Here is a 14,481-nt window from a genome sequence, read left to right on the forward strand (position 1 = left end):
GAATGCAATTCTTCCTCCAGAGAGTCACTCAAGGAAAAAAACTGAGCAGATTTGCAAGAGTTGGGTAAAGAAAGTCCAGGGTAGACTCCCTGGTGTTTAGCAAGTCTTCCTTTGTGTGTGTGAGCCGTGTCATACTCCAAAGACGACCCAAAAAATTAAAAAAATATAGACAATACGAGAAAGTACATGACTGAGGTGTCCACATGGTTGGGTGACATGTAGATGTCATCAACATGAAAATAAAATATGTGTAGTTGAGGCAGCATCCTGCAGGACTGGTTAGACGGTTAGAGGATCTGCCTCCCAATTCTGAGGACCAGGATTCAAATGCCAGCCCCGTTTTTATGGATTTATGGAGTATCTTAACAGGAGGAGCAGGATATGCAAGTTCAAAAGGATTTGTTAGTTTCAAAAGGGGTGGTTGGCTGACAAACAAAAGTTTGTCAGTGGAGAGTAAAGTGACATGATTGGCTCTCATCCCCGCATGTTGTTATTCACCATGTCTTTAGGACATATCAGACATTCTAAATGATGGAAAATGGTGGTGGACTTCGCAAAAAGGATGGAATTGGCAGTGGTGAACACTTATTTCCAGAAGAGACAGGAACATAAAGTGACCTACAAGAGCGGAGGTAGAAGCACGCAGGTGGATTATATTTTGTGCAGACGATGTAATCTGAAGGAGGTTACCAACTGTAAGGTTGTGGTGGAGGAGAGTGTGGCTTGACAGCATAGGATGGTGGTGTAAGGAATACATTGAAATGTGTTGTGCAAAGGTAGAGGTGGCGAAGGCTAAAATAGAGCCATGGGATAGAGAGGGGAAGGATGTGTAGCAAGTAAAGGTGATCAAGGATATAGATGGAAATATGTTGACTGGTGCCAGTAGTGTGCTAAATAGATGGGAAGAGTACTTTGAGAAGTTAATGAATGAAGAAAATAGGAGAGAAGGTAGAGTATAAGAGGCAAGTGTGGATAACCGGGAAGACAGAAGTAGGTATCTGTGAGCAACAGTATGGTTTCATGCCTAGAAAGAGTACCACAGGTGCATTATTTGCCATGAGGATGCTCGTAGAAAAGTACAGAGAAGGTCAGAAGGAGCTACGTTGTATCTTTGTAGACCTAGAGAAAGCCAGAGTACAGTATTACAGAGTACCAAGAAAGGAACTGTGGTACTGTGTCCGCAAGTCTGGTGTGGCGGAGAAATATGTTATAATAGTACAGGACATGTATGAGACAGCAGAACAGCGGTGCGATGTGCCGTAGGTGTGTCAGAAGAATTTAAGGTGGTGGTGGGACTGCATCAGGGATCCGCTCTGAGCCCCTTCCATTTTGGGGTAGTAATGAATAGGCTGGCAAATGAGGCTAGACTGGATTCCTCTTGGACCATAATGTTCACAGATGATATTGTGATATGCAGTAAAAGCGGGAAGCAGGTGGAGGAAAAATTAGAATGATGGAGGCGTGCACTAGAAAGGAGAGGATTGAAGATTAGTTGAAGTAAAAGAGAATATAAGTGCGTAACTGAGAGGGGCGCAGGAGGCAGAGTGGAGCTCCAGGGAGAAGAGATAGCGAGGGCGGAAGACTTCAAATACGTGGGGTCAACAATACAGAGCAATGGTGAGTGTGGTAAGGAAGTGAAGAAATGAGTCCAGGCGAATTGGAACAGTTGGTGGAAGCTGTCTGATGTTCTATGTGACAGAAGAGTATCCACTAGGATGAAGGGCAATGTTTATAAAACAGTGGTGAGGGCGGCCATGATTTATGGATTAGACACGGTGTCTCTGGCAAAACAACAGGAAGCAGAACTGGAGGTAGTAGAAATGAAGATGCTGAGGTTCTCGCTTGGTGTTAGCAGGTTGGATAGGATTAGAAATTAGCTCATTAGAGGGACAGCCAAAGATGGATGTTTTGGAGACAAGGTTCGAGAGAGCAGACTTGGTTTGGACCTGTCCAGAGATGAGAGAGTGAGTATGTTGGCAGAAGGGTGCTGAGAATGGAGATGCCAGGAAAAAGAGCGAGAAGAAGACCAAAGAAAAGGTTGATGGGTGTTGTGAGGGAGGACATGAGGACAGTGGGTGTTAGAGACGAGGATGCACGAGATAGGCTTAGATGGAAAAAGATGACACGGTGTGGCGACCCCTAAACGGACAAGCCGAAACAAAAAGAAGAAGATACATTCTAAAGGATGGGTGTTCTTATCGTCCATCCATCCATTTTCTGAGACACTGATCCACACAAGGGTTGCAGGAGTGCTGGAGCCCATCCCAGCTATATTTGGGCAGGAGGCAGGGTACACACTGAACTGGTTGCCAGCCAATCTCAGGGCACATGGAGACAAAGAACAGTCGCACTCACACCACACCACTGGGAACATTACTGGAATGCATACAAACGAGTTACTGTAAACCCATGGACTCTCATTCAAAGATTATTATTTTTTTAACCGAAGTTAAATGTACGTTTTCATACAATATGAACGATGAATCTCTTTATCGCTATGTCAATATTTTTACCATTGCAGGTCCAACTACAAGACTTTGACAAGTCTTTGTCTTGATTTGAAGCCTTGTAGTCTAAAATGTTGGATTGAACCGTCGGCAGTTGATGGGACAAGACTATAATTTTTACAATCATTCTATATGCCTGATCGGTCACTCTGAGTACAAAGTAGGGAGTATTTTAGATAAATATATGATTTTTACACCATTTTTATGACCACTTGGGTTTTCATCATTTGAACCATGATTCACGGATCTTTTCTCGCTTGTGTCTTGCTTCTTGCCCACTGGCTAATCTCTCCAGCTCCAGGATGGCTTCGGCCAACAACCTCCCCATTCCTTTTCCTTTATTGTTTTTGTTGCACCAATTGAACAAGCGACCACTGGTCCAAAAGGGCAGTGTTGGTCAAGCAAAGAAGCCACCTTGGAGCTTCAATCCTTTTTCCCAGCCATGATTTGTTGGTGAAGCCTCAGTCAGCAACTCCCGGCATTCCATACGAGTCACACGCAGCTGAAAGCCACATTTTAATTGGCAGCAAAGTTACAAGTGTACCGCGGCTGAACATTAACTTTGTTTTGGCACCTCTTATTGTTTTATTTTTTCTGCATCATTTTCTCTAACCATACCTACTTTGTTTTCTCCTGAGATGGATGGCAAAAGATCACCACTAAAGACCAGTGGCCTCATGTACAAAGACGTGTGTGAATTTCCTGCTGCAAAACTCAAATCCAGAAAATGTCATATGCATATGAATCTATGCATACTATGAATGCAGGCGGGTTTCCTTTGTTAATCCCAATCAACTCAACGTAGACTTTAGTGCACACGTTGGAGTAGCCGACCCCTCCCTGTCCGGGGCCACATTTAAATATGCATTTACATTTAATATATTTACATGTACCCGGGACCTGAGATCTCGAAATCTGTATGATCAGAAAAAAATGGATAATGAGCAAAATAAAAAAAATAATAATAATTTTTTGAATGTGAAGTTTCGAAATGAAGTGGAGGCGAGCAAGAAAATCTTCTTTGCCATGCTGTCCTCCAGTTGAAAGAAGTGAAAGAGGAGTGTGCAAGTGTCAACACTGTCGGGTCATAACAGCACACAGACGCTGAACTGAAACAGAAATGGTCTGACATGAATGTGGATGTGAAGCAGAGGATAGCTCCCCACCGCAAAAGTGTGGTCAAAACAGGCAGAGGGCCTCACCCCATTCAAGAAGACAATCATTGGTGATACTGCTCTGTCGGGGGTGGTGAGAGCATGTGGCTGACTCTGATCACCTCACAAGGTTCATAATAAGTAATTGTACAACTCACTACAAATGTGTTCACAGTCACCTACACTCACCCCTTACGGTTCATGCGTAAAAGTTATACAGTGGAACCTTGACGTACAAATTGATTGTACAAATCGGAGTTGGAACAAAAGAACTGACTTAGAAATTCCTTCAGTTTTCAACCCAATTCTCGGTGTCCGAACACCCAAAACCCATGATGACTGGGTAGCTGACTCAAGCTGAGCGATGCCGAACACATACGGTGCGGTGCTGAGATGAGCCACTGCCCATTTCGAGTCAAGCAGTCACTCATATTCAAGCCAGTGCATGCTCATTGCATGCCAATGCATGCGCATAGTGTGAGCACACGCATTTGCGAGTGCTTTTGAAGATTGTTTTTTGTTATTTTTCTCGTATTTTCTTTGCCTTGGGCTCAAAAGAAGGACAGCAGTGCTATCATCAGAAATGGTAATGGAAAGTTGAGTGTACTACAGTGCATCTAAGAAAGGATATAATCACAATCGAAAATGGGCTGCGTGTTTGTTAAAGCTCTTGCTAGCGTTGTATCGCTGAGTCGACTATTTCAACTACCCTTAAGAATTCAAATGTAATAAAAAGCTGCAAGTCTTCCCAAAGGAGTGACTAGCATTAGAAAGCAAAGGGCACAAATAATAGAAGAAATTGAGAAGCTACTGCAGAATTACGCAGTCAAATCATGTAGGGTGACATCGACACTTCCTCCTTCTCTCTCGAGTTCCTCCAATACTATCGCACCGCCACCATAAAGGTAAATGATACACATTTAAGTTGTTTTGAGTTTATGCATTTTTATTTTTAAATGCATGTACATGTTTTGCATAGATGGGAATTAAAATGGGATTTTTTTATGTGGAGGTTGGGAATGGACTAAACTCAATATTTCCTATGGAAAGAAATGTTTCTAAGGTCGAACAAATCAGACATTGAGCAGTTCACAAAAACTTATTATGTTCAGACTCTGAGGTTCCACTGTATGTATGGTATTTCAGAATCAGATTTAATGGCCAAGTATATAACAACACACCAGGAATTTGTCTATAGAATTTGTAGAGCAGTGCGATGACAATTGACCCCTCCGTAGAAATTGCGTCATCTGCGTCGCTGACCAATCAGAGGCCAGAGATCTGCATAAATGTTGGCGTCCGCCATTACCTCTGACAACGTTGCATGGTCCAGTATAGCTTTTGTTAGCGTTTTATCGCGTATTTGGGTTCTTTAACAATAGATATGGTTAAGAAGTGTAGTCACGGACTTTGTAATAGTGACAACAGGTATCCTGAAAGGCTAGTTGGTGGAGTTCAATTCGTACCCTTTCCAAAACCGAAGACCCAGTACGAAAAATGTCTTCGATGGATCAAACTTTGTGGAAGACCGCATCATCAATTGAATCCATCTAAAATCAACCGGAACAGAAGACTGAGTACGAAAAATGTCTTCGATGGATCAAACTTTGTGGAAGATCGTATGATCAACTGAATCAATCTAAAATCAACCGGAACAGATATGTTTGCACGAAGGTAAGCCCTATATTTGATTTTCAATACATGTCTCATATAAATGAATTAGCAGTTCTTTGCTTGCATAACATAGCTATGTGTGAATGATTGACACACTCGATCTGTGTTGAGCTATATTTTCCGATGATCTGACTGCACAAATGTGTCTCTGTTCGGCGGCTACTGAGCTAAGGTAAACAGGACTATGTTTGCACGAACTTATGCCCTATATTTGATTTTCAATACATGTCTCATATAGATGAATTAGCAGTTCTTCGCTTGCATAACATAGCTACGTGTGAATGATTGACACACTTGATCTGTGTTGAGCGATATTTTGCGATGATCTGACTGCACTACGTGTCTCTGTTCGGCGGCTACCGAGCTAAGCTAAACCGGACTAGCGATTCCTAAAAGCCTTCGACGTGCACCGAGACACCAAGATTGAAGGAAGGATGTTTGAGGACACTAAAGTAGTGATTGTCGTACTCGGTCGGGACTTACGTAGGTTCGGCACTAATTCAAGAATAATTATTGAGGGGAGCGCGTGATGTTACACAAAGAAAACGAGAGAAACAACTCGTAAATCAAGCCCCGCCTTCTTTTCCTTCATACGGTGGTTCACAAACGGTTATACAGATACACATACAGATTCTGCACACAAGTGTGATAGGTAACACGAAAATAGGAAACGCTCAATGACGAATTCATCTTTGGGCTATAATATATTATATTATGTGTCTTCTAGGTCTTCCTCTGACTCCGGAAAGATCTCGCACTAATATCAATGGTTTCTCCGTCGATATGCATGTAAATACCATTGAAATACCCCTCGCTGAAATACTTGAAGCCCTGCTGTCTGCTTTTCAACGATATTTCACTATTCGCTAAGAATACGAGTGAGAAATCAGCTGGTAAATTGGACAATTTCGCTCTAGTCTTTTCTTCCTGCGCCGCCATTTTTGCTAATTGTTTGTCTGAGGTTAGCACACATGGGGTGACGTAACTTCAGGAGGCGTGGTTAAGTGGCCTGTATGGAGGGGTCAATTGTGCAAAGGGAGCAGTTTAAAGTGACGAATTGTGCAATAATGATTGGACCAGCAAGGTATGAGGGTGTGTCCCAACAATGGTGCAAGACAGAAAATAGTAGGTTTACTGAGGAAGAATTTAATGACTTAATTGCAAGAGGGAAAAAACTGTTTGAATGCCGGCTATTTTGATTTTCTTATTGATCGGTCGGGCCTACCCAATGGAAGGGACTGGAAGACCTGGTGGCTGGGATGTGTAGGGTCAGAAAGGATCTGCGCGGCCTGGTCCCAGTTTGAGTGGCGTGTAAGTCTTCAAGGGTGGGTTGGGTGATGCCCACAATCTGTTCAGTGGTTTTGATTGTCCGTTGTTGTATGATTTTGTCTTTTTTTGTGGCAGCCCCATAAGATGGAGGTACACAAAACTGATTTGATGACTGCCTTGTTGAACTGTCTCAGCAGCTCTTGTGACAGGCCGTGCTTCTTCAGAAGCTGCAAGAAGTGCATCCTTTGCAGGGCTTTTTTTGAAAATGGAGTTGATGTTTGTCTCCCACTTCAAGTCCTGTGAGACTATAATTCACAAGAACTTGAAGGGGTCAACAGTTGACAGAAAACAGTTGGACAGCATGAGGGGCAACTGTGATGAAGGATGCCTCCTGAAGTCCACAATCAATTCTTCAGTCTTTAGAGTGTATAATGCCAGGTATTTTAGCCACACCAAAGCTCCAGTCTCGCCACTTCCTGTCGATACGTAGAGTCATCGCTGTCGTTGATGTGGCTGATGACTGTGGTGTCATCTGTATTGATTTTGAATTAAAATAGAAACCCATCAGGATCTGGAAAACTCCTATTTGACTCAATTTCTTATTTTAATACATCTGTGCATGTGCTGGAGTCACAAGAAGAGATTGTGAGAGGAATAGGCAGGATACATGATCACCTTGATCAATTATTACTAGGTGTCCTCACAAATACTGTATCAGTGATTCATTATGGTAAACACACTGGTTAACAAATTAATTCTGAGCCCTTGCCTCTATTATATTGTTGAAATCAAATGTTGTCAGACATAAATTGTTCATCTGTGCTAACTTTTCATGTTTCTGATGTGGAGATTTATTATAACAGTTTCTCGGAATCACCTCCAAATGTCTCCAACGTACCAACAGCTGCAGAACTGTGTGTACGCCAGCCATGAAGTTGGCGTGAGGCCCTGCACATTTCCACAGTCATTTTACTCTTGATACATCTGAAAATAAAGTACGCTACGTTTCTTTGCATAATTTGTATATGAGGCTCTTATGGATCAATGGTCGTGAGTACAATTGTTGTCAGGATGTACAAGATTAGTCCCTAATAATTTGGGGGAAAGTACAAACTTCATACAAATCCTAATTTTGTTCTCTTTCACTCTGACTCAACGACTTAAACACATTTTAATTTTTAGCCCAGCAGCACACAATTTCCTTTATCTCTTCTCTTTCTTTTTCACAATGATTTATTTTTTGTAGTTCGACCCTTCTCTTTGATTGCCTGCAGATCCCTCGTTGAGTTCATTAAATAATCTACACAATTCCACACTTTTTTGTGTTTTTTTGTGTGTGTGTGTCAATATGGTATATTTGGTGTGGCAAAATACCTGATACTCTAAATACTTCAGGAGGCATATATATAATATACATGTATATATAGCTTTTTATGTCCAAAGTGTTCACTTCCTATTTAGGGGTTTGGTTAGATTTACATTTTAACGTCACAAACTATTGTCTCATATATGGTACCATGTCTCTTTTTCAATTACAGAGTGTTTATTTTATATATATTAAAAAATACTTTTTTTTGGGGGGGGGGTTTGTATATAATTTTGTGCTTGTGCGGTACATTCGCTCACAACCTGTTCTTCTCCTGGCAGTTAAGCCCTTCCTGTCACTTACACCTGATTCTCTTGACTTCATCAATTCTTTGTCACATATATCTATTGTCACTATATCTATCACACTAACAGTTTATTGTGTTACTTATGATGGATAGATTACAGAAGGCATCATTTTCTGCACCACTTTTTATGCTGTTTGTGATTTCATTATGACATATGTAAATATATATATATATATATATATATATTTTTTTTTTTTAGGTCAGAGCGGTATGGGCTTCTATCATGGCAAACACACCTTTGACCGGTTGAGCCACCAGAGGGCATGTCTACTCCGTTCACTTGGCATGGAAAGAATCAACTTAGCTCGGTATCCACCTCAGGACCGCCAGCGTGCAAACAGGGCACAGTTGGCCCTCAAGTCACCCTTGATTGACTTTTCCAAGAAGACTTATGTCTGGGCCATCACTGTGACCATCATTGCATTCGGGCTGCTCATCACTTTGCTTGTCATTTTGCTGGTGGCTGCTGGCTTGAATTGTACCTGCTGGTACTGGAGAGGTTTTTTTAATTAGATAAGGTAAAAGAACGACGGCACAGTGGAGGGTTGGCATTACAGTTCTGAGGTCCGGGGTTGAAATCCCGGCCCCACCCGTGTGGAGTTTGCATGTTCTCCCCATGCCCATGTCAGTTTTCTCCGGAAAATCTGGTTTCCTTCCACATCCCAAAAATATGCATTCATTGGAGACTCTAAATTGCCCCGAGGTGTGATTGTGAGTGCGGCTGTTTGTCCCGATGTGCCCTGTGATTAGCTGGCAACCAGTTCAGGGTGTACCCTGCCTCCAGCCCAATGATACCTGGTATTGGCTCCAGCACTCCCACAACCCTCGTGACGATAAATGGCTCAGAAAATGGATGGATGGATCAGGCAAAAGACTGCCTCGTGTACTTACACACAATTGCCAGCTTGAGTTCATGATAACATTCAACATAAACCAATAATAAATAGTGGATGCATTTATCTGTGATTTAATGTAAGTGTAAAGGCATTTTTCAATTAAATAGCAAATCATCTTAACATCTTAATAAAAATATAACGTCTCTCTCTACAGTCTTTTCTTTCAATTAATGAATGCATTCAAGAGCTTTTCAAATGTGATTTTTTTTTCTATAAAAGGAAAATGTAGGCCAGATATCAAAATTTTTTAAAATAAAATTCTTTTACATGTTTTGCTTTGAAGAGTAGTTTTTTTTTCCCAATGTACCTTACTCCTGGGGCCACTGATGTAGAAAAAATAAAGGGCGTAAGATCCTGTGAAACACCCAAAGTAGCAGTGATTCATTTGTTGCTAGTGATTTTCAGTTTCCGAAGCGGTTTATTTGAACAAGGGTTCAATCACATGTTATTAGAATTGATTATCCTATCAATTACTTGATGGAATACAGTAATCAATTAATGGCCCCAATTAAAAAAAAAACATTTTCTGACTATAAATATCGATCTTAATAAAACGTGTTGAAAGTGTATGTACCATCTGTGTACCATCAATAACCTAGCTCTGGCTGATCATGTGGTTGCCCTATATCGCTCATGTCAGAAAACGCGACCGGTGATAGAATACCAATATTTCAACCTTGAGTGTTGGCCAATACAATATTGATCTGATACATTATCAGCACAAATCAATCTTTTACTTGTTTTTAGTATGAAATGTTAGAAACACCTATCATTAGGTGATAATACTCAACCTGAGACAATTGCCAGCAATTATGGGTATCACCAACATTCCTTCCTTGAGAAAGCAGAGTTTGAAGACTCTTAGATGGGTTCTCCTATATCTGGCTTTGAGAATGCTGAAGTGATTAAAAAACTCCCGAGTGGTATGGCCCTTGGGGTGGATGAGATTGTTATCCTGGCCATGGAGCGGTGGACTGTTACAGCCTTCAAGTGTTGAGGCCAGCATCACAAAGTTGAATTTTTTTTTTCTTTCCTCTGAACTGACATCTCCTAACTCTCCTCTTGAAACCCTGGAAAGCAGAAGTGCACATTGAGAAGGAGAGAGCCAGTTGTTACTTCTTCCAAAGAAAGCGTAGTCTGGGGTAAGAAGGAAGAGTCCTGCCCCTTAATGCATCGCTGTGGAACAATACCGGCCGATCTTTGGTTCCACACCCATTTTCATTCCTCCACACAGTGGTTGTTAGCTCTATGATTTTCCATTTTGTATAGACCCATTTTTTAAAAAAAACATTTCAAAACACTCAAACTCTTTCTTTTCCCAAACAAAAGCTTCGGAATGTGCAATATGTGTAACATGCGTTTTAATTGGGGTGTCTGTATGTATGAGATGGCTAAAGTTCCTTTGAGAGATGATGCTGTCGAGCCCTCGTTCTTTCTCGCCACCAGCCGCTCACCTTCGAGCTCAATCTCCAGGCGTGACTCGAGAGGGGGGCCCCAGTCACCCACCTCCGGGCAAGGGAAACCTGAATCCACTATTCTTATTTGTTGTGGGGGTTTATGGAGCTGCACATTGTCTGGTCCCTCACCTAGAACCTTTTTGCCATGGGTGACCCTACTAGGGGCATGAAGCGCCAGACAACTTAGCTCCTAGGATCATCGGGACACACAAACCGTTCCACCTTGATAAGATGACAGCTTGAGCAGGGGTAAAGGAGTGTGATTTATATTTTATTTAATATCCTGAGGTTACTCTATTACAGGGGTCAGGTTAGGTTAGGTTAGGTTAGCTTGTTTGTAAGAGCGCAACAAACGCTACGTTTTGGTCATGCACACAATACTGACTTTTTAACTATACTAGGTCAGAGTTCATTTATATTAAACAGAATCTATCTATCTAATTTCAAATTCTATTTGAGGTTTGTCTCTCTTAGAATTAATAATGCCGAGCAAAGCGAGACCAGCTTGCAAATAAATAAAGAAACTTTAAAAAATAGAGGCAACTCACTGGTTAGAGCTGCTATTATAGCTATTTTTACTTACTACTTACTATTTTTACTCATCTGGTCCTTACAAGCAACTGGTGTCCGCCGGCACCACGTTAGTGACCCCTGCTCTATTAGGGTTTATTTAAGACTGTGAAAACGGGGTCTCGCTCAATAGTAATTCATACAAGGTCTAAATACAGAATTGGAAAACGTAAATTTTTCAGTTGCTGATCGTGTTTGTTTATTCCTGTAGCTGTTACGGTGTATTCACACGTAAGAAGACTTTTAAAGGTTGTGAACCATCAGTTTGAGACATCATCTTTTCAACTGGGGATCTCTGTGCTGTTTGTTTTCAGGGAATTTACGGTTGAGTTTAGCTTTATTAAATGGATCAGCGGGAAAGTGTTGGCCTCACAGTTCTGAGGTCCTGGGTCTGATCCCGGCACTGCCTGTGTGAGGTTTGCATGTTCTCCCTGTGCCTGCGTAGGTTTTCTCTGGGCACTACGGTTTTCTCTGGGCACTACGGTTTCCTCCAACATCCCAAAAACACTCTAAATTGCCCATAGGTGTGATTCTGAGTGCGGCTGTTTGTCCCGATGTGCCCTGGCAACCAGTTCAGGGTGTACCCTGCCTCCCTCCTGTTGGCTGCTGGGATAGGCTCCAGCACTCCTGCGACCCTCATGAGGATAAGCGGCGAAGATAATGGATGGATGGAAATCTCCTCGGATAATGAGGGGTGAGCCAGGGTGTTGTTTCTCAATCTAGCTGTGTGATGTCTGTGCACCATTGGTATTGATAAAGAAACATATCCCACCGCCTTATGTGTTCTCCGCCAGCTCTGCGATGCTATCTGCCCAGTGAATACTGAAGCTGGTAGCTCTACAGATCCATCGGTGATGCATTCGCACAACCAAGACACATCTTATCAGGAGATGAAGTTGGGAAGGGAGCATAGATTTGCGAGGTGAATCGGAGGGAGTGCCACTCTCTGTCCTCTCCTCCAGAGTTTCACATCGATTCCGTCTTGCATCCCCCTTCAGCATCTTCGTCTCCACACTCCTTATAGTGCAACCGTCGTTGCTGCTCTGGTGAGTAACTCGGGAGAACAGACTCAGCCATTTTGTCAGTTGTTGGGGGAAAAAACGTCAGAGGAAAACTCCCTCAGCAAGTCATCTTTTGTGTTTCCGAGTCCAGAAATGACCAAAAATCACATACATGTAAACAATACTAGGGAGAACTGTTCTGAGGCAACCACACGTGTTGTAGGCACCATCTTGATTTAACAAGGAAACTAAACATTTTTCATTTGAACTTTTATTTTAAAATTTAGTGAAATTCCAGGTTTGTGTGTTGAAGTTCTGAACAACTAGATAGAGGAGGGGGTGCCCAGACATTTTTACCCCAAGATCTACTTTTCAAGCAGCCAGCCTCTCGCGAGCTGCCGACGACAGTGGGGGAATGATGATGATGCTCTCAAACCGTTTTAAGGTTCATGTTATGTTGCCTCCTATATTTAAAATACACAATTAGCTTTTTATGCATTGTATTGGCTGTGCTTTCATCCTGGATCAGGCTGTCCCAAGGTGCAATTTTAAAATTACACACCATCTCATCCTGGACTTTCTACTTTGGCTTCAGACCAGACCTTTCCCACTCGGAAAAGAGAACATCTCCTCCAGTTTAACCACTTTTCTTCGATTATTCACATACACATATTCACATACTCCAACAGTCATTGCATCTTAAAACAACAGCATTTCTTTTTTTAAAACTTTGTTGCTAACTAAAGCAGCGGTGGGAGACGCTTTCATGATAAAACACATTCAAGGGCTGCATAAGTACTGTAACATTTGTAATTATGAGTGTACGTCTTTATGAGCATGGGTGGTTTGTAACGTCAACTAGGAAAAGAGTGTGGCGGAGCAGCGGTCGTTGTTAGAGAAAGTTCCATGTGCTGCCTAAAAGAAACCAGTGGCTTCTTTTCATTTTTTTTACAGTATCTAAGTGAATTGTAACATCATCTCTCACTCATTGAATCACATTGCAAAATGCCACAAACTGAATAGCTGTATGTTATACTTTCAATTTGCATAGATTTTTTTGCGCGCAATATAGAATATCTGCGAGACTGCATCAGCATCATCAATTATGCAGGCTCGCAGTTTAGAGGGAACATTGGCTGATGTCTTTTTTTTTTTTTTGGGCACGCCGTCCCGCAATTGACCAAGACTGCCTCACGATCGACCGGTTGATCGATGCAGTGAGCACCCTTGAGTTAGTCGTCTGCTGCACAGTCCTGAGGACCTGGGTTTTAATCCCAGCCATTCCATAGTGAAGTTTACATGCTCTCCCCGTGCTTGAGTAGGTTTTCTTTGGGCACACAGTTTACTCTCACATCCTACAAACATGCATTAATAGGAGACTAAGTTGTTTGTAGGTGTGAATGTGACTGTTAATGGTTGTTTGCCTCTTTGTGCCTTGCGACTGGCTGCCAACCAGTTCAGGGTGTACCCCGCCTCCTGCCTGAAGATAGCTGGGATAGGCTGCAACACTCCCTCGACCCTTGTGAGGAGGCTAAGAGTCCCAGAAAATGGATGGCCGAATTTTGGGTTTGTGAATGGTTCACAGGAAGGCTACATGTAGAAGTTGAAAGGGTGTAAATTGGTTGGGCATGAAGGATACTATAGAAAAAAATGTGTAAAAATGTTAAATTTCGATCTTTTACTTTAAAAAATTGAGAATTTCGATTATGGGAGTGGTTCACAGGAGGACTTCAATCCCCTTTTTGGAGAAAAATAATTTTCATACCACTGCGCCCCCCCCCCACATATACACACATTTTTTCGATAAATATGGTGAGGCTTAGCTTGTGATGATTAATAATCACTGCAGTGGTCAGTTTTTGTCATGATCCTGCCGCTCCAGCCTGGGCTGGGCGGGTGTCCGCGGTTGCTCTGATTGGAAGGTGCACACCTGCGCCTCATGCAGCCTGATTATGCTGTGGATTTATATGACCGCGATGACAACTGGCCGGCGCCAGTTCGTATGATCTTCATGTCCCATTCGTGTGCTCCGGTATCCCTGATTGAACCTGTGTGTACCGACCTTCGTCCGTTCTCCGACCAACCTTGTAAGCCTGACTCCTTTGATACTTCTGCCTGCGTTGATTGTTCTCCCGTGTACCGACTCCTGCCTGTCCGCTCATCTGCTCTCTTCGCCCGACGTCCCAACTACCGCTGCTGCACTGGATTGCCTGCTCGATCCCCTACCTCTGCATATAATAAACGTGTCTCTTTTTGAACTACCTTGCGTCTTCCGAGTTC

At 42.4% G+C, this 14,481-nt stretch overlaps 1 protein-coding gene across 2 annotated transcripts in view; it reads left to right on the forward strand.

Moving 5' to 3' along the window:
- LOC133504480 (aldehyde dehydrogenase, dimeric NADP-preferring-like) overlaps positions 1–9,485 on the forward strand; it is a 107,814-nt gene extending 98,329 nt beyond the window's left edge. For both annotated transcript variants that reach the window (XM_061826746.1, XM_061826748.1), the window contains one exon: positions 8,477–9,485. In XM_061826746.1, the coding sequence (XP_061682730.1) occupies positions 8,477–8,790 (314 nt within the window). In that variant the 3' untranslated portion in view covers positions 8,791–9,485. The remainder of the gene's footprint in view (positions 1–8,476) is intronic.
- The last annotated feature ends 4,996 nt before the right edge of the window (positions 9,486–14,481 follow it).

This window comes from Syngnathoides biaculeatus, chromosome 8 (assembly GCF_019802595.1).
Source record: "Syngnathoides biaculeatus isolate LvHL_M chromosome 8, ASM1980259v1, whole genome shotgun sequence".
NCBI lineage: Eukaryota > Metazoa > Chordata > Actinopteri > Syngnathiformes > Syngnathidae > Syngnathoides > Syngnathoides biaculeatus.